This window comes from Hylaeus volcanicus, chromosome 5, assembly GCF_026283585.1.
Source record: "Hylaeus volcanicus isolate JK05 chromosome 5, UHH_iyHylVolc1.0_haploid, whole genome shotgun sequence".
Classification (NCBI taxonomy): Eukaryota; Metazoa; Arthropoda; class Insecta; order Hymenoptera; family Colletidae; genus Hylaeus; species Hylaeus volcanicus.
In genome coordinates, this window is record NC_071980.1 from 29,625,233 (window position 1) to 29,648,860 (window position 23,628).

General features: G+C 45.6%; 1 protein-coding gene across 16 annotated transcripts in view; it reads left to right on the plus strand.

Moving 5' to 3' along the window:
• The window catches only part of LOC128877005 (protein turtle-like), a 213,708-nt gene that overhangs the window by 142,777 nt on the left and 47,303 nt on the right, over positions 1 to 23,628 (plus strand). For 12 of the 16 annotated variants that reach the window (XM_054123904.1, XM_054123906.1, XM_054123905.1 and 9 more), the window contains 4 exons: positions 2,683 to 2,810; positions 4,266 to 4,433; positions 4,511 to 4,824; positions 13,161 to 13,294. In XM_054123904.1, coding sequence (XP_053979879.1) covers positions 4,285 to 4,433; positions 4,511 to 4,824; positions 13,161 to 13,294 — 597 coding nt within the window. In that variant the 5' untranslated portion in view covers positions 2,683 to 2,810; positions 4,266 to 4,284. The remainder of the gene's footprint in view (positions 1 to 2,682; positions 2,811 to 4,265; positions 4,434 to 4,510; positions 4,825 to 13,160; positions 13,295 to 23,628) is intronic. The other 4 variants (XM_054123917.1, XM_054123916.1, XM_054123919.1 and 1 more) reach the window with 1 other exon arrangement.

Below are 23,628 nucleotides of genomic sequence, written 5' to 3' on the forward strand. Positions count from 1 at the left end.
GCCAATTTGGTCGAAGACTGGAAGTAATATACTTGCTCTTCCCTTCGAAATTGATTGGAAATTTGGAGGAGTAAATGTATCATATCATACATTTATTTATTCTAGATTGAACCGAAGAGGGATGCATTTGTCATTCGAGAATTTTTGGTTGCTCGACTTCTCTCGATGAGCACGGGGGCACGACGATAATTTTTCTCCCTCGATTACGTCACCGATCGTCAGGATATAACCAGTGGAGTCGCGTGGGAGCCATCGACACTGGCCAATTAGTCCGTTTCGTTTCGTTTCGAGTGAGATTCGACGAATAAGCAGATCGGGGGTTGGCGGTTGCGTCACGCGAAAACATTGGCCAGAAGTGGAAGCCCCGTTTAATCCGTGCAATTCCGCGGATCGTTGGGTCTGGAGCAATTGTGTCGATCGTTACCCAGCTGGAATTGGTAATTTACTGCTTTTTATAAAGGTAGGCGACGGATCTTCTCGAGCGCGGAAGCCGCTCGTTAATTGCGGTCGCTCCATCCACTTATTTTAATCATATCGATGGTTCGAGGCATTTATCGAGGTGTCGAATATTTTTAACCTGAAGGAATTAGGTTCAGTTCAGAACGTAATCTTTATCGATTGAATCAATTTTAAGGAATAAATTTTCTCCTTTCGAGGTAGCTCGACGGACGCAACGTTAAACAAAGCGTCGGATAACGGGAGATAAATTCCCGCGATTCCGTCGCGGACAACATCAAGGAAATCCGCAGGAAAATCGCTACAGGGGGACGAGTGGAGGAGGACGATAAAAGTGGCGGTGTCCGATAAATCCAGGATATTCCATTTGGTTCGGTTCGCTCGTCGTTCTTCGTATTCGATTTATCCAGGCTGCTTGTGTCGTCTATGACGATCGTTAGTGGGGGATGAAAGGAGCAAGGGATTACACGGACAGGAGATATTGGTCAATCCCACCGGCTCAGCGCTAATAACCGTGGAACACGAAGACGAGTTATGACAGGTGGTGTCGTGGGTCGCTCGGTGGGGTGGAATTGCACGGACGACATGTGCCATTGTTCAAAGCAGAACACATCTACCCCCTGCCCTCTCTTCCACCCTCTCTCTGACGCCTGTGCGTCTTCTATTAACGTCGTGCAACCATCCTGGCAGACTCCTGGTAGACCTAATCGGTCATGTAACAATCAGAACAATTAACTGTTGTAGTAAAGAGTGCATATTCGAATATAGTATATCCTATCTCAGCACACCAGCTAGGTGCATAAAGGTATTGGAAGAAAAGTAAGTCCGTCACTAAAAAGGCGAAAGGGTCGTTCGTGTCGAGGAAGAAGGTATCTTAGGATCGACGTTTTAGCCATCTTTTGAAGATTTCCAAGCACTGTGTTCCGGTATGCAGTTCTCAAGCAGACTGTAAAACGTGACTCCGTCCTCGAATAATGTCCGCGTTAAAGGCCAATAATCGTAAACGCTGTCGAAGCGTCCTACCTTTTATGAATGTAAGCGAAGCGAACGACGAGCTGGTACTAGAAGCCACACGTCCGCGTCCACGAGGATGCGGTTTCACGATGGGCATATTTCCGCCGCGGTGTCGTCGGTTATCGATCCAGAAGCGACACTTCCAGGAGACGAGGGCGTGAAAACGCTTGTTCCAATCGCGAATTGGCAGTGACTACGATCGAATCGAGACGAGAGAGACGCGTAGCTCGTTGATGAATAACCGTGGCCCACGAATTTTGGTATTATTTGCTGGCCGACGGTTAAGCCCCGAATTTCGATACGATTTCCATCGAATTATAATATTAATTCGTGTACGAAACTTACGGGCGGATTAAACCCTCCAATTATTCGGAATCAGCTTAAGCGAACTTGGCGTGGTTGGATAGAGGAAAACAGGGATCTTTGGACATTTTTTTAGAAGGAGGGAGAACACACGTCTATTTGTCCAATATGTTTAATTATTCTTCCCGTACCATTGAACCAATAACACCCACCCTCGCGTCAGGTGCAAATTCCTAGCGCGCGAGTACTACAATCTCTGTATTGATTTCGTCCACACGTTTTCGTCTTTTCCTTCGGCTTTCTCTTCCCTCCAACATCCCTATCGATGAACCACGACGTTGTCTCGCAGCGACGTAATTATGGTCCCCCTTCGCAAAGTTCTGTCTCCCCTTTGGCCGTCTCTGCCAGGAAACCAACCCGAATCGATCCGATCGGTCTCGCATCTGAGCACGTATTTCGCTAATCGATGCGATTCGTGTTCCGCCTGTGCGGAATTTCAACTAGGGAGACTTCAGCCGTGCTCGATAATCGTCGCGTAACCGTACGTGTAATACACGATCGTGTGACTAGGCGGAAACGGGTGGCGCCATCGACGCTTCTTTGGAATCATTAACATGTCACACTGTATACTCTGTGGAATACACCGACTAAGGTTGAAGTTTCCGTGATCTGAATTTTTCTAGAGTGGTTATTACACGAGGGATCAGAATTTTCATTCCAATGAAATTTGTATTGGTTCCTCTTTGCGTTAGGGTGGTAGGAATAGGGTACTTGATTGATGGTAAAGTTGGTTGTAGTTGTTATAATTTAATGTAAAATAAATTTTGAGCTTAGCATCAGACAACTCGTCCCTAATTTTTTTTAGGTGTTTAAAGCTCACTTTTTTTCTAACAAATCGTTTGTTTTCAGGTGACGATAGCGGCACGCTGTGGAGGCTAAGGTGGCTGTCGCGGAGGCTGAAGAAGTGGCGAGGTTGGTGAAAATCGGCGCCGGGAGCGGACGATCCGGGCAGCGGTAGTGGTGGCGGAACGGCAGGGGTAAATTCCTTTATTTATTTGTAATAGTTCAACTCTCGAAGCCACCTCCTCCTTCAATGCGATTAGAAAATTCCAAGCAGCATAATAAAACAATCCCTTGTATTTTCCGCATAGATTAACGTTTTTATATAAAAATTGGCAGTATATCGAGTATATGCGTCGCAATTCTCATTCTCTCAACGACATTAGACCCCAGCAGACGTCGAGCAAAGCTCGTGTTCTAAGGGTAGACCCTCTCCACGTTCCAAGCGTAGCTGGCTGGGGCCATTCGTGGGGAGCAATCGAATTCTTATCAGACGATTCGAGCACGGTTCTCGGCACAGGTAATCGGGTCGCGATAAGAATCGGGGGATTAAACCGTTCGGAGTTCGATTAAGGCATTATCTTGCGATTGGTATTACGCCGCGTTCGATTAACGCCGTGGGGAAAAAACGCTATTATTGAATAAGTACATTAAGATTTAGCAGCGGTAAGACACGATCATTGACAATAAAAAGGATTAATCGTTTCGTTTCAATCCTGCTATGAACCACTCTGAAAAATTGCATTTTTATCGCGCTTAATGGGAAGAAATAAAATGATACGTCACAGGTAAATTTTCTAGAGATATCCATTATCCATTGTATACTTGAACAATATTAACGTGGTGCAGCATAAATGGTTGAATTAACATATCTCTGAAAATATTGCCCCTTTCGACTAATTATTTTCTTTCGTCATTATTAGCATTAAAGTGGAGAACGTGTTTTCACGTGATCGTTTCTGTTCTCTTTTTGGAGGGATTTTTCCATTTTCTCGCGTCTCGTTGCCACTTGAATCTAATCAATAGGGAGAAACGCTGTTCGAGATACAGCGTTATCACGACTCAAATTACGTCTGCCAGCGGGATTAAGTAGCTGGCTCGGTGCAAATTGAAAATACCGCGATCCAATAACGTTCCCCGCCCTTCGCTGTTTATCGCGAGCGCTGATTGCCGGCCCCCTGGAAACGTATAATTATATTCCGACGCGCGATAAGTGGTGAACGCAGCGATTCATCGTCCGTTTCAATTGGAACGGAAACGTTTCGATACCACTTTTTCTAATTGTTAATAAATCGGTGCTCGCGTGTCTTTCGATGCTTCCTTCAAAGCTGATTTTAAAAGTAGCCACGCTTTTTAAGAAATTAACCCTTTCGGATCAAATCTCAAAGAACTCCGGTTTATTAACACGTTGATCGGCGCATAACTCAGAAATTGGTTAACAGGACTTTCCATTAAGGAACTAAAAAGATTGATTTCAAAGATTCGTGAATTTGACGACGATATAGATTCCTGAAATCAGCCTGTGTACAAGCGACACAATTATTTCCCTCTGCGGTCGAGGGTTCGGTCCCCTCTGTTCGTTTATTTACGCTCAGTCGTCGATCGAATCCCGGGCAAGCCGGTCGGCTAATACGCTCGTTTATGATTCAAAGGTACTATGGGAGCGGGGGTATGGGGGGCGGAGGAGGGCTACAAGCCACGGACCTCCGGCGAAGGCTCGAGTCCCGATGTTCAGGAAGCACTCTTCCCCAAACCTCTCGTGCTATAAGACACGATGGCTCCTGCGCACCTCAGAGGAATCCACGCGACCAGGAAGAAAGGTAAGATCACAATGGCCAACTTCTATTACGAACGATCCTTGGTGAGTTTTATTAATTGGTTGATGGTTCTTCGATAGGGTTGACTTGCAAGCGACCCTCGCTTCCGGTCAGCCAACGTGTACAGGTCCCCGGCCGTGTAGGCGCCAGGAGGACGAAGAGAACGCAAACGAGAAATATGTGAGGCGCTCCAAAGGTGGAACCGGGCTTTTCGGTTCGCTATACGGAAAGCTGCGGCTGTCCGTGGGGAGAATTCTTAGCCATGAGGCCGAGGAGGAGAATGGCGGCAATGGGAAGAGGCATCGACTTCGATGGTGTCGTAGGGACTTCCGGTGGATCGCGGATGTGGCGACGAGAACCCTGCTCATCGGTATCGTGCTTTTCGTCACGCCAGGTGAGTCTCATTTTTACTCCTCGTCATTTCTAACATTCGTTTTAAAATTACACTTGCGTAGATCGCGTTCGATATTTTAAGGTTAAGTAAATTAAACGCTATCCCTACCAAGCTTAACTTTTTGCAAGCTTCCACGTTCAGTTCACAATTTTTCTACGTGAAAATAAATTCTGCTCTGCTTGAGTTTTACTTTTCTCCTAAATCGCGTGTCTCAAAGACCAGACAATCGATAGCAAAGTCTCCCAGCGTAGCTAGCCAACGCTCCAACTACCCAAAGTGATAAGATCAGAAACGCTCCAATAAACGTGATGGTTGCGAACGCCGCGAATGACTTCCGTTTTTAAATTGCTAAAGACGCCCCGACATCAGGGATTTAAAAATGGACGTTATTCACTCCCGGTAATAGAGGCGATGCAATCGTTTTCGGATCGTTTGCGCGCATCGCTTTGAACACGCGTTTGTTTCATTACCGTTTGCCGGTTTCTCGAGTTGTACATCAATTAGCGAGGCTCGCTAATCGGAACAAGTCTACCAGGTCACGGTAATAGCTTTCCATCGTCTCTCAAGTACGATCGACCGATCGATGCCGAATTCACCGTGGCTGCGCGTAGATCAGATACCTAATGATGTCGATTGAGATCGAGCGGAGGGGTTTCCGTCAGGATACCTCTTACGATTGCTGATACGTGTCCGCGTCAGACTGTACAATTATGCGAGGGTCCTTTACTCGTGCGTATCGCAATCGACCTTTCTCGAAATTATGCGAGTGAAACAAAATCTGGCAGAATTTTCGATTCTATTATATTCGTAAATTCCATGGTTAAATTTACGAGATAACTTTCGAGAATATCGATGCACTAGAACAGGCTATAGTTTTTAGCCAAGTGTGCCTGAATACCTTTCGCGCAATGTTTCAATCGTTTATTTACGACTGTTGCGCCGAAGCATAAAAATCCGTTGACGCACTTAACCGATTTACCAGAACTGGATGAATAAACTGACGTCAATGCATGCTCGGTTCAAAGGATGAATCTTCTCTTTTTAACGGGCGAGCGCTCTTACGATGCTCGTTAGCCTCATCAACGGGAACAATTTCATTAAAACTTCGTCTTCGTACCCGGCGAGCTCGTTTTCCGCGCGCATGCCGGTGTCCCGCTAATGACGCGTTCGCGGCTGCAGAAAACTATGAATCGATGCACGTTACACTGGCATTGTGTCTACCTCGCGGAGGTAAACATTTACGTTCTCGTTCGTTTGGCCCGTTGACGGTGAATTAAAAAACAAAATGGAGAGCAAGCCCCTTTTAATTCGCTTAAAGTGCGATTTCGAAAGGGAACGTGCACAGTATACATCTCTTTCCCAAAAGCAAATTATCTCCGAGTAATATGACAAAAATAATACCTTAATATAATTATTCGTTTGATTAATTTTTGAAATGAATTTTTGAGCACACTTAAATTTGACTCAATAAATATCAACCTAAAATTCATCTATCCAGCATTATTCGAACGTTAGCAGAGTGTCAGTTCATTACTGTATCGTTGCACAGCTCTATCGGTTCAAGCAACCATAGTCGTGACGATTTATCATACGTGCTGTTCATCTAGTTGCAACGACATTCATGTGACAGTGTCGTGCGGCAGGTTGTGCAATAACCCCGCGTTCTGTACAATTGTCATTCAAACAGTCGTGTCAACAGCCAAAAGTGCATAACGTATCGTACGATAAATCGTTACGTCAGCGACCCCCTATCGTGATCGTTGCTTATTCAGTTCCGTATTGTCCAAGCCACGTCGAGCCTCCGGATTACTGAATTTAATACGCTTTGTCATTCAACGCATTATTCAAATATGAATGTCGATGGAATATGATTTTAAGAATGACAGAGTAGCGCAGGTAATCCGTTGAGCCTGCTTCAGGGTATGGAGATCGCGGAGAACATTTTGTTTCGTAGGTAGAATATCTAACGTATTATATTTCTTGACAAAAAACAAAAGCTCATACATTCGTTAACGAAATACTGGCCATCATACTGATTTGTTAAAATCAAGACACGAACACTTGGTATATTCGTTAAAGAGATACATTACTTCCGCCGTCTGCGACCGAAATGATCAAAAGCGAGGGTAAATTGTTTGCAAGCGCGAGTAATTGTTCAACGAGGTTCAATTACGATGCAAACGAATCCCTCTAATTTTGACGAACAATATTCGTCCATTTCGCCGGCGCCGTGGGGCGAATCGAGTCCAAAGAAGATTCCCAGCTCGCTAAGCGGATGAATTTATCACGAAAATGGTCCTGGGCGTAAGTAGAAAGTTGAAACGGAGGCGGACGACGAGAGAAGAATGGCAGGGCGCGAGGAGCTGGAGGGAAAAAAGGAATCGCCCGGCGAAATTAGCGGGGAAAGTTGTTTAATATAGAAAGTTGGGTCGAGACAGCTAGAGGGGCTGAGGGCCGACGGGCAAAAGACGGGCCATTGTGATCGCCACTTGCACGCCGGAGCAGCCTGTCGCGTCGGGCTTCTTCGTTTCGCGAGAAACTTTCCAAGTTAATGCCTGTAATTTATTTATTTCCCAATTATTGTCAGCACCCCTTCCCTATCCCTTAGGCGAGTTCGCCGCACGCGAATTGCCCGTCGGCCTCTCGCCGCTGAAAATTTTTAAATTGATTCCGTCCGAAGAATGGGCCCACCGGTGCATGTAATTTCCTCAAAAAGAACGACCTCCACTTCCTGCTTAAAAGGGTTTTCTCGTTTGGAAGTCGAGGAAAAATCGAATTCCTTTGGGATTACCGAAAGTTTCGGGTCTTTGAAAGATGTTGCACAAGTATCAAAGTGAAATTCAGAAAATTGGCGTAGTTACGGGGGATGAAAGGGGCTTGGTTAAGGGTTGAAATTGACGGGAAAGTGGCTTAGCTTGTCTTCTTATTTTTTGCAAAACCTTGGCAAACGTTACATAGTCTGTAAAAGTAGTGAAAAGAGGATGCCACAGCCGGCTAGTTAAATAAAAATCATAATATTTTACTCTGTGAATTTTAACTGTGAATTCCTTAAAACACTACCACGTTCCTGAAGAGAAACAGCTGTGCGCAGTTTGGAATTACAAGTAATCGATACCCTCGATGAGACGACTCTTCCTAGCGCGGCAAAATCTGTTGGCAAACGCATTCGGTCGCGATTAAATTCCTCTTGCAGATTGCAGAGACCCGTGGCCGTGGAACGTCACATGGTAGCCATAAATTACGCGCACACGAGGCATCCGCGGCGTGTTGGCGGCGAACGATTATGGTTTCTTCCTCGTAGCCGCCTTCAAAGCAGCCCAGATGGCAGGCGATGAAACGACTCGCAAATGACGTTGTCCCTTCCCGTAGGGTACGTTGCCCTTGCTAAAGCCCGTTCCATAGCAGAGAACGCGACTCCGCGCGATCGATCCAACCGAGTTTAACACTCTGCGGTCGACCGACGGCGCTCAGCCGTCGCGCCACTTTTGGCTCGTCCAACCAACCCTCGCGAGTGACCGTCAGATCTAAGTCAGTCGGGCTCGTAAATATTCGTACTCTCTATGTCTATTAAAGAAGTTTGCTAAATTAAATAATAAGTTTGATGTTTTCAAATAAATGTTTCACTATCGATATGTACATAGATGAACTTTTCGCTTGCCTTTTCATATATAATGAAAAATTTATTTGGAAACATGAAACCTTATCGTTTAATTTAGACAAATTCCACATCACCAAAAATAAAAATAATCCACACACGATACAGTCGATGACACAAACACAAGGACCGCGTAAACTGCATGCAAGTGCATCGTGGAGCGCGGTTCCGTGAGACGACAGGGTCCCGACGCTCGCGTCGTCTCGGTAGCCGATTAACCGTGAAGGTCGTAAGCACGAGGACGCCGTCAGAGGTAGCGGGCAGGTTTCGGGATATTATTTACCCGTGGAGCATCCAATTTACGGTAAATAATTAAAACCTACACTCGAGGCGAAAGTTAGTGGAGCCGGTAGAATGCTCGTTAACCCCTGGTTAATTGCTTCGTCCGCGTCATCTCGCTTCTCAGCCGTGTTCTCGCGTGTACAACGGGCTTAAGCATCCCACCAGCGCGCGCCTAACTATTTAGCTTGCACGCGATACACGACTTACGTAGCCGATGGAGTGGCTGCTTAATTTCACGGTTCGTCGCTATCTGAAAATTCAGCCAACGAAGACGGGAATCTTGTTGCGTCGATGTCGCCTCCTTGCCTACGTCGACTTCGCGTCGGTGTGTCCCACCTGATAGCGACAGGATCGTATCCTGTTACGCGTATCGTGTGTCGTCCATCGGAGTTGAGCAGCATTCTTATCTAGATAGTAACGTGTGAAACCAGCATCGAATAAGGTTCTAGGATTTCTTGTGCGCTATAACAATTTCGGAAGGGAATGGAGTGGAGTTGGAATTGGAAGGTAGTCGTGGTCGATGATTGATAACGATTGATGGAGATGAGGCGTGTTTTATATGTTCGGTGTTTATAAAGGTTACAAGTGCTTCCTAGGGTTATCGACTTTATATTTCAAACTAGTATATAAGCTGATGAGTCTATAAATCACAGATACTTGCAAACATATAAACTAGATGGATCTCTCTATTTTGTACAAACACATCAACGATAATTAAACGTTCGATTCGCTAAAAACCCGGATTCATCGTTTGAAAAAAAGACCACGGGAGCGCGTGAAGCGTCGATCGTTTCCAACATTGAAAACTGGCGATAAATCATCGAGTGGACGAGAATCGACAAATCTTGCCAGGTCCAATTAGCGGCAATCGAGAATAGAAAGAGGGTGTGTCATCGTTGAAACGGGAAACGTGTTCGCTGTGGCTTTCGTTCTCTTTCCCTTCCGCGTGGCTTTTCCCGCGATTCAAAGCTGGTGGACGATCGCCCGGTCGTTTTCACTCGCCCTGATCATAGATAACGGGAGTGTCCGAGCATACGCGCGCTCTTTGTGCGGCGAATAGAAGCCCGTTCTGCACACGGACAGGTGGCACACGGGCGAAAGGAACGCGAGGACCAAGAGACATCACCGAAGAGTCGTCGATTCCGACGCTGCGCTGGTTCCATACGTATGCAACGGCCCTACGCGAACGCATACACCCACAGCCTGCCAATAATCGGAACAATGGCTGGCGACAATGGAACGAAAGCTCGAGTGGACGATCAAAGTCTCGCACTCGACGGCGAAGACACTCCATCCGTCACTTTCGAAATTAATCTTTCACTTTGCCGCCATTCTTTCCTAACTTTGTTTTCTACTCGTAGTTGCCTATTTTTACACATCCTTGCATATTATGCTATATACTCGTCGAAAAAATACGTTGCAACCCTCCACAGATTTGAATTAGTAGTCCCCCAGCAAACACGCTTATCACTCAGGATATACGGACATTCCGCTTATAATTTATCCCGTGTATCCTTTGGCAGCGCGTCCTTTGTTTCGGTGCTTTGGTCCGCCAAAGGAGGAACCCGGAGGCCGTTCTTCAGGGTGGCCACGCTTTCTCACGTTTACGCGGGACGGCTGCATAATTTGCGGTTTACTCTGCTCATGGACTTTGCGATCGGGGTAGATCAGAGCAGTCCGAGCGAGCCTTTTCTTTCCTCTTCGTAATTTCCCATCCTCCGCGTGCGAGAGGGATTCCAGAGGGCCCCCGCGAGCCATTGTTCCGCGGACGAAGACAATTTCCACGGCGCTTTCACGCTCCGGCGAGTCCCTCTTTGGAGAGTCTCATTTAGTTTTTTGGGTGGTCGCCCGCATCGGACGCCCTCGGGGCTCGCTGTGTCCGTTCTCTCGTATTTTTCCGCTTTTTTTTTTTTTTTTTTTTTTGTAGACGCCATAGCGTTCGGCCTGTTGATAAACGGGACGGACTGTATGAAAAGCTGCTCGAACACCGTCGAACGCGGCATTACAGTTTCGAGAAAGCAAACGGACGCTATTGCTTCCCTGTTTGCTTTCATCCCGAACAGACGAAAATTCGAGCTTCGATCGTCGTTACCCGCTTTATCCTTTTATTTATTTATTTATTTATACGAGAACTTTAGTCGGCATTCGGAATTAAACGCGGGCTTTCGATTTGATCGGTTTTTAAATGCCTGAAAATGATTTTTCGACAAATCGTTTCTGCAAATATATTAATCGAATCATGTAATTTTAGTATTCGTTTCATTTCGTCTGGATCAGAAAAAATGGAGGAAATGTTAGTTTTCGTTTGGTATGCGAAATGCAATTTTTTTTATCGTTTGTATGAAACATTTTTGAAAAAAGTTCCGCAACTGTTTTTCAAGCCCATTTCCCCTTGGAGGTTTAAACGGACACAGAGGGTGCCTCGCGATTCGTTTTGGGAGTTGGCAAGAAAGCACTTCGGGAAGGCGCCCCCCAGCGTTAACCTGCAGGCGCTTAACGGTTTGTCGCGACAACAGTTTCGCTAATTGTGCGGCCACCCTTCATCCAGGATTCGCGAACCTGTTTCTCGCGATAACGAGGTGGCCGCGGTGCGTAAACACGGCCCGCACCCGCACCAAGCTGAAAGTTTAATGACGGTCGACAATAAAAACAGTTGTTTCCCAGAGACTCGGCCACTCCCAGCCATGATCGCGATAATGGGACACGAACGCGCGTTGGGCGTTTCTCTGACCGAATAATTATGCGCGATGCGTGCAACGGTCAACGAAAGGGGGTTGCATCGAGCGCGGAAACTGGGTGAGCCTGTTTCCTGCGGCGTCGATAACTTTAGGAATCCTAACGATCATCCAACGTTTTCTCTTATCGCGATAAGGATAGGTTTCGCGATCATATTGAGCTGGGAGCGCGATCGATCCGAAATTTTCGTGAAAATTTTTGCTGTACTTGGCTCGTGAGGGTAGAGAAACGTTTCGATCGTGGCAAAGATATCGAAGAATATAAATTGACGCGAAAATTTTCCTTATTTTGTTTTGAGTACTACTTGTCAACTTATCAACTTTCGATATTAGGAAAGGTTTATAAATTTGAGTTTACAAGTAGATACGTGTATTTATCGGTTTACAAGCTCACAAATCTTAAAAGAAAGGAAGACAAAGCCACGATAAATAGCAGCATCCTTTGCGAAAAATTTCACGGTTTGGAGGATATATCGTGTGGAATGTAGTGTGCAAAGCATGTTGGCAGCCGTGTGTTTGGAGATTTATTACTGGCCCTTTGTCGCGCAGGAAGGGACGTCATGGACCTGTCGTATTCGTACCCGGCGCGAGTCAAAGGGAATAGGTATCAAAGTCAGATCCATTATTCGAATGGATCGCCTCGCGGTCGGCGACCCGAGTTTCTCGCGTCGCGATGGCGATTTTTCCAGAGTTTTCGCGGATGGTTCTGGCCTTTGATGTGTATTCGCGACCGCGCAGGATGCATTCTTACGCGTTAAAAACGGAGAGAGACTCCTAGAGCCTGCGTATGTTGTCCGTGAATATATTTATTACAAGCAACCTTTGCTAGAAAACCTCTGGAACCGAAGTACGACATTTCTTTCATCGAATATCTCATTATAAAGTTGTAATACACACTTTGAACAATTTTAAAAATATTAGTTCACATAGGAAACTCTTAGCATCCTCTTCTAGACGTTTTGATTAGGGAATCTCATTTCAAGGAAAAGAGCATTGAAGTTTCAAGTCGTATTTTCTTCTCTACGAAACAAAAATTCATATATTCTTGAAATTTGTGGGAATAGATGTGAAAAGTTTAAGAAAGAAGGAGAAAAAAAATTCGCGAAGAAACGGGTCCAGTTAATATTCCGAAGTGGGAGAGAGTCTCTTAAACGACGGACAGTATTCGCTTAGCTCGTCGAAAACATCGTCGTCGCGTTTGCCCGTTGGTTCGATTACTTTCATCGAATTTGCAGTTGGACCTTTGCTCGCGTAACTGTCGACTGACTCCGTGGAGGGAGCTGGAAAAATACGGGGACCGGAAGTTACCTCCGTAAATCACCAAGTTCGGCTGGTGCCAGCGCGGCACTCACGGCGGAAAAGTTGAGGTCGCGAGCGAAACTCGAACTGGAAACTTTTACAAAATATCTATCGGCCGTCATATTCAAATTCATCGCGGATTAATATTCCGTAGGTGATTACTGGCAGCAACGATGATTTAAAAAAAAAAAATGGCTAAATAGAGCATCGTTGAGGTGATGAGAAGGAACAAGAAAAAATGCTTTCTGGATAGTTATTTATAAGATATAGGAGATTGTTATAAATCTATACGTTTATGTGTTTGGTTTGTAAATGGTTGTGACTGCGGTAGAACAGAGACTAATGTTGTGGTTTTTGTGTTTCAGGTCTCTGTCACCAGGACGCGGTGCACATTACGGCAATTCTGGGGGAGAGCGTTGTCTTCAACTGTCACGTAGAGTTCCCCGGTGAGCACCCAGTGCCCTACGTTCTCCAATGGGAGAAGAAGGTAGGCGACACGGTACGATATCGGACGACACCCTCTGCTCTCTATATCCGTGAGTTAAATACGTGGGCCCCGCTTGAAGTGGAATCGCTCTCTGGTATCAGCGATTCAAAGCAAACCAAATTTTGGTTCTTTAATATCCCCGCGTATAATCGAAACCAGTCGGGTACGCGGTTTATTTATTTATAGACATATCCTTCGTATACGTAGAAGTAATATTCTCGATCTAAGAAAACGTTCTGATATCAACAAATTACTCCACCATTATGAAACTTGTTCAAACATTTAAAGGCATGTACGTCCAGTGTATTTACTTATCAACTAACACTGAGCCATATATCAAACCATACATACACAGCTATAATTGCGGAATTTTGTAACCAATTTTTTATATTTTTCAAGTTTTTATCTCAACAACAAAAAAAACTGATCACAAAATCCCGTATGTAGGGATTTGTACGAATGTTTGTCGGTCTCTAGTTTGCTTTATTTTTTTTTTAAATCGTCCATACATGGATACGCGTACATGTATCTTAACATTTTTGGTTTGAACTTTTGACCACTGCAAATTCAATACGTTCCACCCCGGTACTTCAAAGGGGAATAGCAGTCACTGCAATCTATACATTCTTTTACATTTTTACTCTTTTTCTACCCGTAGCAATTTACACTGCGTCTCGTTTCATTTACATATCCTCCGTGATAACGAGAGGGCGGGCGATGGGACGATTCAAATGACAAATTAAATCGCGAAATTCACCGAAATCGTCGACTCTGTTCGGTGCAGCGGGTTCTTTTTAATTTTCCCCGGTCGAACATTGCGTAATCGAGAACTGGAGCGTAAAACCGGCCCGACGGATGGAGGCGACAGAAAGAGTCTAGCGTACGGATGAATGGTGCTCTCGTGTGAGCCCCGCGATCGAATCTTCCGCCCTCCGCCCCCGCGTCATTGCTCTTTTTATCGTTTCCTCTGCCAACGACAGACACGGTCACTGCCCGGCCCGGGCTCCGATGTATCTATTTACGAGAACCTCCATCGCTACAGAACGTTTCAATTTTCGAATCGCGACACACCACCCCATTTTTCGCTTCATCGATTTCTCTACCACGAGGAGACATACATCATTTTACGAAGATCTAAACTTTAATTATTCGAGTCGCAAGCAAGCGTTACCTTGATCCTATTGAGATCGCTTGTGACAAACTTGATTTCAACTCATTTTTTTTTACGCGTAAAATCACCTCCTTCTCAATTACCCCACGGATTTTCCATACTCTACCACCCCTACGGGATGTCGTAAAGTATCAAACACGATTCAAACATATCCCAAGGTATTAAAAAACTATTGTAGAAAATCTCGAGGATTCTCGAGCGGTTAGTTAATTTTTCCATGAACCAAAAAATGTCGCTGATACCAGAAACGAGAGTCGACGGTGGAGTAACCGAGCGGGGCCCCGTGGGCACACATTACGTTCTTAAATTGCATCGCAATGACTGTCGACGATACTGTGAATTGGCTTACGTATTGTTTACTCGTCGATTTGTTCGCTTCAGTGCTTACGTATTTTTCGTTCGTGTCTTTCTTTCGTCCGTACTTATACTCGTTTAACGAGTTGGAATCGAACGGGGCAAACGGGACACGCCTCTTGTTCCCATCCGCATGCGGGAACATTTCGTTTTGGCTTCCCGCTCGCGTAGCTAACAGTAACTATTATATACAACAGTTGTTTCCATGATATACATGTTACATATCTCGTATACGTATATATATCTGATCCGGACTGGAGAGGGCAGAGCACGTTTTTCTACGTCGATCAACGAAGTCATCCGATCACACGTTCTCTCAGCCAGCAACGTTCCCTCCGATTAGCTCGATTCACTCGCGCGTACGGTTTCTCTCTCATCCACACCTACCCCACGCGAAATCATCGTAACACGATCACTGTACGTCCCAACGAATGTCGCAATTTTTCGTTTTCGCAACGTCGCAAGAGAATGAGCGATTTATTTAATCGTGGTTAATCCTAAGAGGAACTTTGGGGTTTGGATTTACTCGATTATTTTTAACGTTAAACAAATTCTTTTTAATTAGATTGTTTTCATCATTTAAATATTATAACAGGATGTAATTCAGACCTGATGAAATATAAATTCGTGCGAGGTCTGAAGTGACAGTAGACGTCAAGCTTGACGGAAGTCATCATTTGGGATTTTAGATACCTGTCGAATTGAAATTTCATAAGATCTGAAGACGGTAGAAACTAGACATCGAGACCCCAGAAGTTCTCCTAGAATTAAATTTACCAATCCGGTCCGATGAACGTCTTCGATCCGTGAATAGACAACGAATTCTCTTTCCTCTGCGCTCCTATGCCAACCTGTGGGAACTGTAAGAACGTTTCCAATTGTCTATCAAAATCTCTCTCTTTCTCCTTCCGAGGAGTGTTTACACGTTACGGCTCTTTCGTTCGGCGAGCTCTGCCTCTGCGCGATGGAAGACACCAGTTTCAATTATAGAACTCGATAGAGTAATGAATTTCAAGTGTTAGAGTACAGAAACACATCTGTCCTAAATTCAATACTTCTCGAGATTCAGCGAATCGTCTATAAGTGTCGCATAGTCTGCGCTCCGCAACATTTATCGACGATTCATCGTCTCTCTGAATGTAGTAACTTTAGGATAGTTACACCCAGATAGATTTTTGACTAAAAATTTACCACTCTATCGAATTCCGATACAAAATTTATAAATGTTACTGGATGACAGCACGGTACTTTCTAAACCAAACACGATTAATCCCATTTTCCACCGTCAAAAGCAAACGAATTATTCACGCGTTTCGAATGCCTCGTGTTGCGATTCCACGCGCGTTTGGTATAATGCAGAATTCGTTAGATAAATTATTCGGAGGCAAACTCGCCGATCGCGGGGCAACACGGGGTAGTGCACTTTCCCTTCCTCTCGGAGGTGGAACATCAGAAAATCACGTCTCTGTCTCTCTAACCTCTGGTGCTTTTGCATGAACCTGCGGGCGCTGGCGACTCTGGGATCCGATCAAAGGGACTCGTCCGTAGCTGCGATTCTTTGAGACTCGCTATACATAGGACACTCTCTGTCTTCGTGGAAAGAAAAGCCAGGATTTCGTAGACGCGTAGCACTTTTAATGAAACGCAAGCGCGGACGATCCCTGTCTGGCAATCCCCGAGCTTGCACGCGAGCACGACCGCGCACCTAACACACCGTCACAAGACGAATGGTCTCTCGTATCGTCGGTGTAGCGTTAAAAAATAATAGCTGTGCCAGCGATGCTTTATCTCGTCGTCGTTACGAGACAGTCGCGTCCTGCATGCCCCCTGGCTTCCGTCTCAGACTAATTCCCGTGTCACGTGCGAACGTATGGCCGAAGTGTTGCGCCGTTTAATCCTGCGCGCTCTGGGGAAAGAGCGAAACGAACCAGCGATAGCCTGGAGAAATATGGAAGCACCGGCATAAGGAAATTTAAATTTTAGACAGACAGAACGAACGGATCGAGTCAAACTAGACTGAAGAAAACTTCAAAGAGGAATACTTCATACATTTTCATAATAGAAATCGAAATATTTGATTCACAAATAAAATTACGTACAGGGCTCGTTCAATTTTCAAATTAAATTCAAATCAGTTCCTCCAGAGGATGGAACAGAGTTTAACCACCCACGAGAATTATTCTAACTAATCTCGGCAACGATATCCACTGATGTTTGACGGGAAATTCGAAGAGGGGCAGTTTTTCAACTGCAAACGAAAAGGGGAAGCGAGTTCGTCGCGTCGGACGACACCGGGTTTCGAGACGATTACTGGCTCCGCATCGGTCGGTGGGAACGCATTAACCGTGAATTCAATATTGACTCGGCAAACCTGCGTATCCATCGTCGTGTAATTAATTAATCGATCAATCGATTCCGCGGGACAATACTGTGATTGTCGCAATGACAATCGCATCCGCTTCCGCACGCCGGGTTTCTCTTTATAACGATCGACAGCTGCGCGCGCAGCCACGATCACCGACTTCCTCCCGCGATCGCCAGTTCCGTTCGAGAGGACAGTGTCGATATAAATTGATTGCAAGTATAATGGCGTCATTGTTCGGTTATCATTAGCGGCTTGGCTCGTCTACGACGTGACCCTTTCGACGTTCTTCTTCGCCGAGACGCTTGCCAATCGGAAACGAAGCCATTGTTCCCTGCTTCCAAGGACTGGACAGCGTGCTCTCGAACAAATTGCGTTAAATTTTTAATTGAGGTAGTATTGCTTTTATTACTTTTGCTCATCTTAGACTTGAGGAGAGTTCAAGGAATAATAAGCTAGTATGTCTATTACGTAGAGAACGTTTTTTATTTGTATCTTCAGTTTGCTCTATTTATTAGAGATGACAAAAATTTGTTTCGACTAGAACGCAGGTACCCCTATTATAAACCTTCGAGATTAGCACCAGAATAATTTGTTTCTTCTCGAGAAAAAAAAATTTTCCCTAAACCAAACCGCAAGTAAACGTCTCTCCCAAGCAATGAAACAGAATCCACGTCATTGAGAGTCGAGTAATTCATTACGACTGTCCAGCAACGTTGGGGTGACTGTAAAATTATTTTTCAATAGAGAACGGCGTCGTCTGGTCTAAATCGACGCGCAATTAATTACGTCTCGCGTCGAGCCACTCGAGGCGATCCCAAGGAGCCCGCTCCTTCCTACGAGATTTTCCCCGTCGAGAGCGAACCGGAAATCTCGAGCGTCGAAACGATGCGCCGTCGCCATTTCCATTTCCCAGGCGATCCCGCGCTACAGAGCTACGAGAAGGACGCGAAGGGGGGTTGCAGACCTGTTTTCTTTTTTATGCGCGCATAAATCACGCGGGGGAGCCCCGGGGCTTACGAACCGTTTCTCCCTTGCCCCTCGATTCACCCCGTGCCACTGCGGCTGACAACTAATTTCTCTTCCCGTCCGACTTTTTCCATAGCCGCGCCGCGGCCGATTTTCGCACGCCTCTTCCGACTATTTTCGCTCTTGCATACGATCGCCTCCCGCCCGTCTCCTGCTCGACCAGTCTTACCACCCTTAAGGAAGACGAACGACCAGTTTCTTTCTCCTTCTCGATGTAATCTTGACAAACAAATATTCTACGAATTGCACCACGTTTAATTTTACGAAAATGAAAATCCAATTTTACGAAATAGAGGGAAATACAGGCGAGCTTCCCTTTTTTTTGTTACAAACACTGCGAGGGTGGACTATGCGTGTACCAGAAGGGACGAGACACCGGAGCGTGTTTTATTTACTCTTTGGCGAGATATTCCGACGCGAACAAAACAGGACACCCGCATTACGATCCGTCAAACAAGTTGTACGCTCGTGGAACACCTCCGCGTAGTCAAGATCGCGCGAAACGCTTGTGGGCTCGCGCAGGTGCGGATTTCCTTGGATTTCCGCGGTCGCGTTCGATCGTACGGGGAAACCGGAGCGTGAATTACGCAGCAGGAACAATTATCGAGGATTTCGAGTCGATGAAACGCAACAAGGCGGTGTCACGTCACGCTGTTTAATTGCTCAGGTGTTTATCCAAATGATATTCTCGTCTCAGTTAATGGGACACGGGAAACAGGTAGCTACTCGATCTCGCCATCGTGCTCGTTCCCTAGGTAACGTCTTATCCGTCGCTCGATTCGCGTTGCAATGAATCCAAGACGGACGCGTACGCATAATAAAATATTACCTTGCTATAAATAATAACGGTCTTTTGACGTATCAAAATCAAACTATATTTAAAAAGTATAAAGCTTGTCGATATAAAGCTTTTTGAATTCACTGTGGAATGCTCTGTACGAACACCAGAAATAATATAAACGTTTGTTCTAAACTTCCAACATCCTGAAAAATGCACTGGGGCAAGGGGTTGAGCGAGACGGGGAGAGATGGGAACATAGCGCATCGCTGCACCGTAAATACGAGGTCGACGAGGGAACAATTAAGGCAGGCGTGGAAAAACGATCGGCCGACAAGACCGTCGTCGCGAGCGTTTCGCTCGTTCTCCTGGCCCCCGACTCGCTTTTGGCTGCGGCGCCGCAATTGCTGAAGAAGCGTAGCAGCCGGAGAAGAATGGACGAAGAAAATAAATAAACGTTCACGGGAAAATGTGCTAATGCCCGAGGGCGGGGGTGCAACGGAGCGGCGGGTAACGAGGCGAGTTTTTCTTCCTGGTTCGTCGCGCTTCTCTATTTTCGAAAGGGGTCGAGAGACGAGAGGGCCACCAGAAGGGGATGGTCGTGGCTCGGAGACCAGCGGACGGGACCGTTTGGGAAGGGTGGACGTTTCAGCCGCGTGTAGCGTAATTTAATGAAATAAATGGAGGCGGAAGTCAAGTACCAGGACAGAGGGTACGAAAAGAACCGAGTCCCGAAGTGGTGGGTGGAAAATGGGAAAGGGGGAGCCTAAGTATATCGTAGCGCGCCGACTGATGTGAAAAATGATCATTTGTCAAATTTGGGGTTTGTAACCTTGTCATGGGTGAAGTGAATTGCGTGGAAAAATTCCTGTTGTGTCTTGATGAACATATCAAGCGACACGGAATATTTCGATTCGATACGTTGCGTGCTTTTCTTTTAAGAAAATTCTAAATATTGAATGATTTTCAAAGTCAGAGACGAGGAGAACTTTGAAAGCTCCCAACTCTTTCCATTTTCGACGACAATATTTTTATCTACATCCAATTTCTGTGACTTCGAGGCTCTAAAATAGACTCTCGAGCCAGGAAAATTTGTTTCCTCCGACAAATTGAAAAATAATAGTAAAGAATAGCCCCAGTTTGGAGCAGGGAGACTATGGCTCGTGGCTCGCGCGATGCCCCATACGTGCCCCTAGAAAAGAAGGAGCAAAGTCCACTTGGAATTCAATTTCTCTTGGCGTTTCCGGTTGGGAAGACATTTCACGCGGAGAAACCTGACTCTTGATCCCCGTCCCGTCGCCACGAGGAACCCTCTCCGAAGAAGAGTGTACGAAAGTTGGCCGCAACCTGGCAGGTTTCCCATCCTGCCGTGGTCCAAGCCGAATATTTTTCTTCTTTAGTGCTCGCTAGACAACGTCCTCGTCGTCCCTCGTCCGCGGTGAAAATAAAAACCTTAGGACCAGGCGACTTTGCGGCGTCCTTTTTTCCCCCAACGAACCACCCCTGTGGCGTCCCGACGCCACGAGGTTAATTATTTCCACTGGTGGCGTAAACAAGAAGGAAATGCAAATCCCGGACTCTGGGCATTCCTTGGGAAGTGGAGGTTGTTGTTCCGAGTGCGAGTTAGTAATTAGGTTTCTTTCCGAGGAGGGGTTGGGAGATAGAAATTTCATTTCGCTCGCTCGGAGTCAAGGGTCGCGTTCGAAGTTCAGGTTGGGGGCGAGAACAATGCTAGCTGAGGTTGCTGAAAAGAACAACTTCGCTTTAAGAAACTAAGACTTTTGAGATTCACGAAATACTTTTCGTTAGGGCAAATAGTAATTACATATATTTCTTAGAATAGAAGTATTTCGGCTGTTACGTTTGAGGAGAGATCGTGTCTTTTATGCTGAAAATAGATATCTCTATAGTAGGTGACCGTACAGATCAAGTAGTAAAGCTTGCTGTACAACGACCAGAAATCCCAAAGCTTTAAAGTCTACGATTTCTCGTGTCTAAAAATCCCTGAAGCTCATCCTTTTTCCCAACGCACTCCAATCGGCAGCACGATGATTGTAATAACTTACCCCCGGTCCAAAAAATAAAAAGCAACGGATTCATGCGGCGAGGAAGCAATTTTCCGCTCCGAATGTACCGCAGCCTGCGCGGCGCCGAAAGTCCCGGATAATTCGCAATTAACAGGGAAACGTCAGAGCGTGCAAGGAGAACGTCTTTCCGCGGGAACTCGGAGACGCATAAAAGAAGGACGGGTTCTTGTTAATATGCAGATCGGTTCGCGTTCGATCTTCGGGTGGGAGTTCTTTCCTGTAGGTATAAGGACGAAATCTTGTTACGGGGAGTTTTAAGGCGGAATTAATTTCAGTTCGACGTCGGAACGTTAAGTCCACGGATATAAGCGATGTAATCAAGTTTTTCGCTGAGAAACTTGTCCGAAACTTGTCCAACGAGCACCTTTCTCGCTGTACAATTTAAATTTTCCTAGTAATCGGGCATAATCCGGTACAAAACGTCGCGTGGCGCTTCGGAGGACGCCTTACGACCCCTCTCGGGGGTGGCGGAAGCGCGAGATAATCGAAAGTTCACAACTTGCGAAGCAATTAAGAATTCCTATTAGAATGGCAAATAATTAGACAATTATTGGAATTTTTTAAATGAAAAGTTCAAAGGCTAGAAACGAGGACCTTTGGGGTCTTATCTGTTGACTCGTGAGTTGTATCGCCTGAATTTTCATCCGTGGAAAGTTTTATTAGTCGCTTTTGTGCTCGATGCTAGAGATTTTGTTCGGATTAACTCCTTACGTAATCATTTTGTTAGTTTAGAAATTTATTATATAGAAACACAGGCCTACAGAGTTGGTAGTCCTCATCGACATTTGTAAAACTGACCTCGTGAATAAATTTTTACCTCTGATATGTAACTTTTCCTGCGAGAGTTAAAGTACAGTTTGTTTATGAAGTCTTCGAATGATCGACTTCCAACAGGGCAACTTTGCAGTCGTCGATGCGACGCTTTGAGAAACGCCGCCATCTCGCGTTTATCGATTCCACGTTAGCCAGTTAACCAATAGTTGGCTTAAAAATAGGACAGCTTAAAAATAGAAGACCACCCCCGCGTGGCCAGCTTTACATTACATAAACCATCCCGCGGGCAAGGTTCATCCAGCGTACGTGGGATTTGTTTGGCGCCTGGCGTCGTTGGCCCAAAGCTATTCGTCATCTTCTTTCCTTCCGTGCACGTAGAGCTGCAGGACGCCCCCTCCCACGCAACCCTACGCGGATATCCGTAGAACTCGATATCCAAACAGATTTGCCATCATGTTTTTACGTTCACGTTTACACCCTGTATTTCCGAGGAGAATTTTGGTAGATAAAAATGATATACATTGTAGATATAGCAAAGGTAGATGCTTTGAATAATATTTTTATGAATTTTTATGAAAGTATTTTGATCAGTTTGAAAAGTATAATTATCCTCGTAACAGGCTACTAGAATTTTTGAGTCGTAGGTGTAGATTTCTGTTATCCTAATGGTTAGATGAAGATTAGAATGGTTAGACAAATGTCAGTATCGCTATCGCTGTAGATAGAGTATCGAAAATCTTCTCGCAAGGAACATATTGGTTCAGGTTATACCAACACGTGGCCGATGTGTACACCAATTTAGTATGCATCTTTGCTTATGATTGATGTATTAATAATTCTCGAACTTTGATTAGTTGGAAGACATCGCCATATAGCCAGGAAATTCAAGGAAGTTAAGGATTATCATATTTTCCCTCAGATACCAAACATGAAAATTAGTTTTTATTATTTTCACCCCAAAATCAACGACCAGCAATTTCAATTTATATCTTTCCTCGATAGAAATTTCTCAGAGCCAGCGATCGAACCAACTTCCTTCGATTCGATTTCAGTGCACATCGTGGGTGAAGGGCGATACATTATACACGCGATACATCGATTATAAATAGACCGTCCTTCTCGTAGAATGAAATACTGAAAATCGTGCGGAGGTACATCACCCCCTACCCCCTACCCACCCTGGCCTCTGGCAGCATGTCAGAGACTCCCGCGACTCTAAATCGTTCCCAGCGACGCAGAGGCGTGTTACTCGTACGGGGTTAGGAGGTCTACATGCATAATGCAGAGCGCGCGGAGGCCGAGCTGACCTACTCAACTGTGTCAGGGTTAACCCTCCTACCCTCTCTCCGTCGACGCTCGATTCCACGTGCGAATTCCAACCTGGAGTCCCCTCGCATGTCCCCTTCCCACCCAACACATTCGCACACACCTTCGCAGTACGTTTCTGTTTCTCCTGCAACACGAGTTCAGGGCTTTCGCGGCTCGTTATGTTCGCTAATTGGCGGCTTCGTCCTCCCTTTTCCAGCATTGTTGTTATTAATGCCACCCACTCGAAATGGGGGCCGCCTAACATGATAATTAGCGGGACCTGATCCGCGAATCCCTTTTCATCGATGCTTCCGCTTGAAATCGAGATTCCAGGCCAGAAACTCGTCGATGATCCATTCTGGGTGAGTGATCTCTACGTGTGAATCTCGTGGTGGAAAGCCACGGAAATGTCGGTGTCACCCTCGATAGGGCTGACGAACGAGAGGTATCGCGTTCGAAGTGGAGTGCGTGGATGTTTGGTCA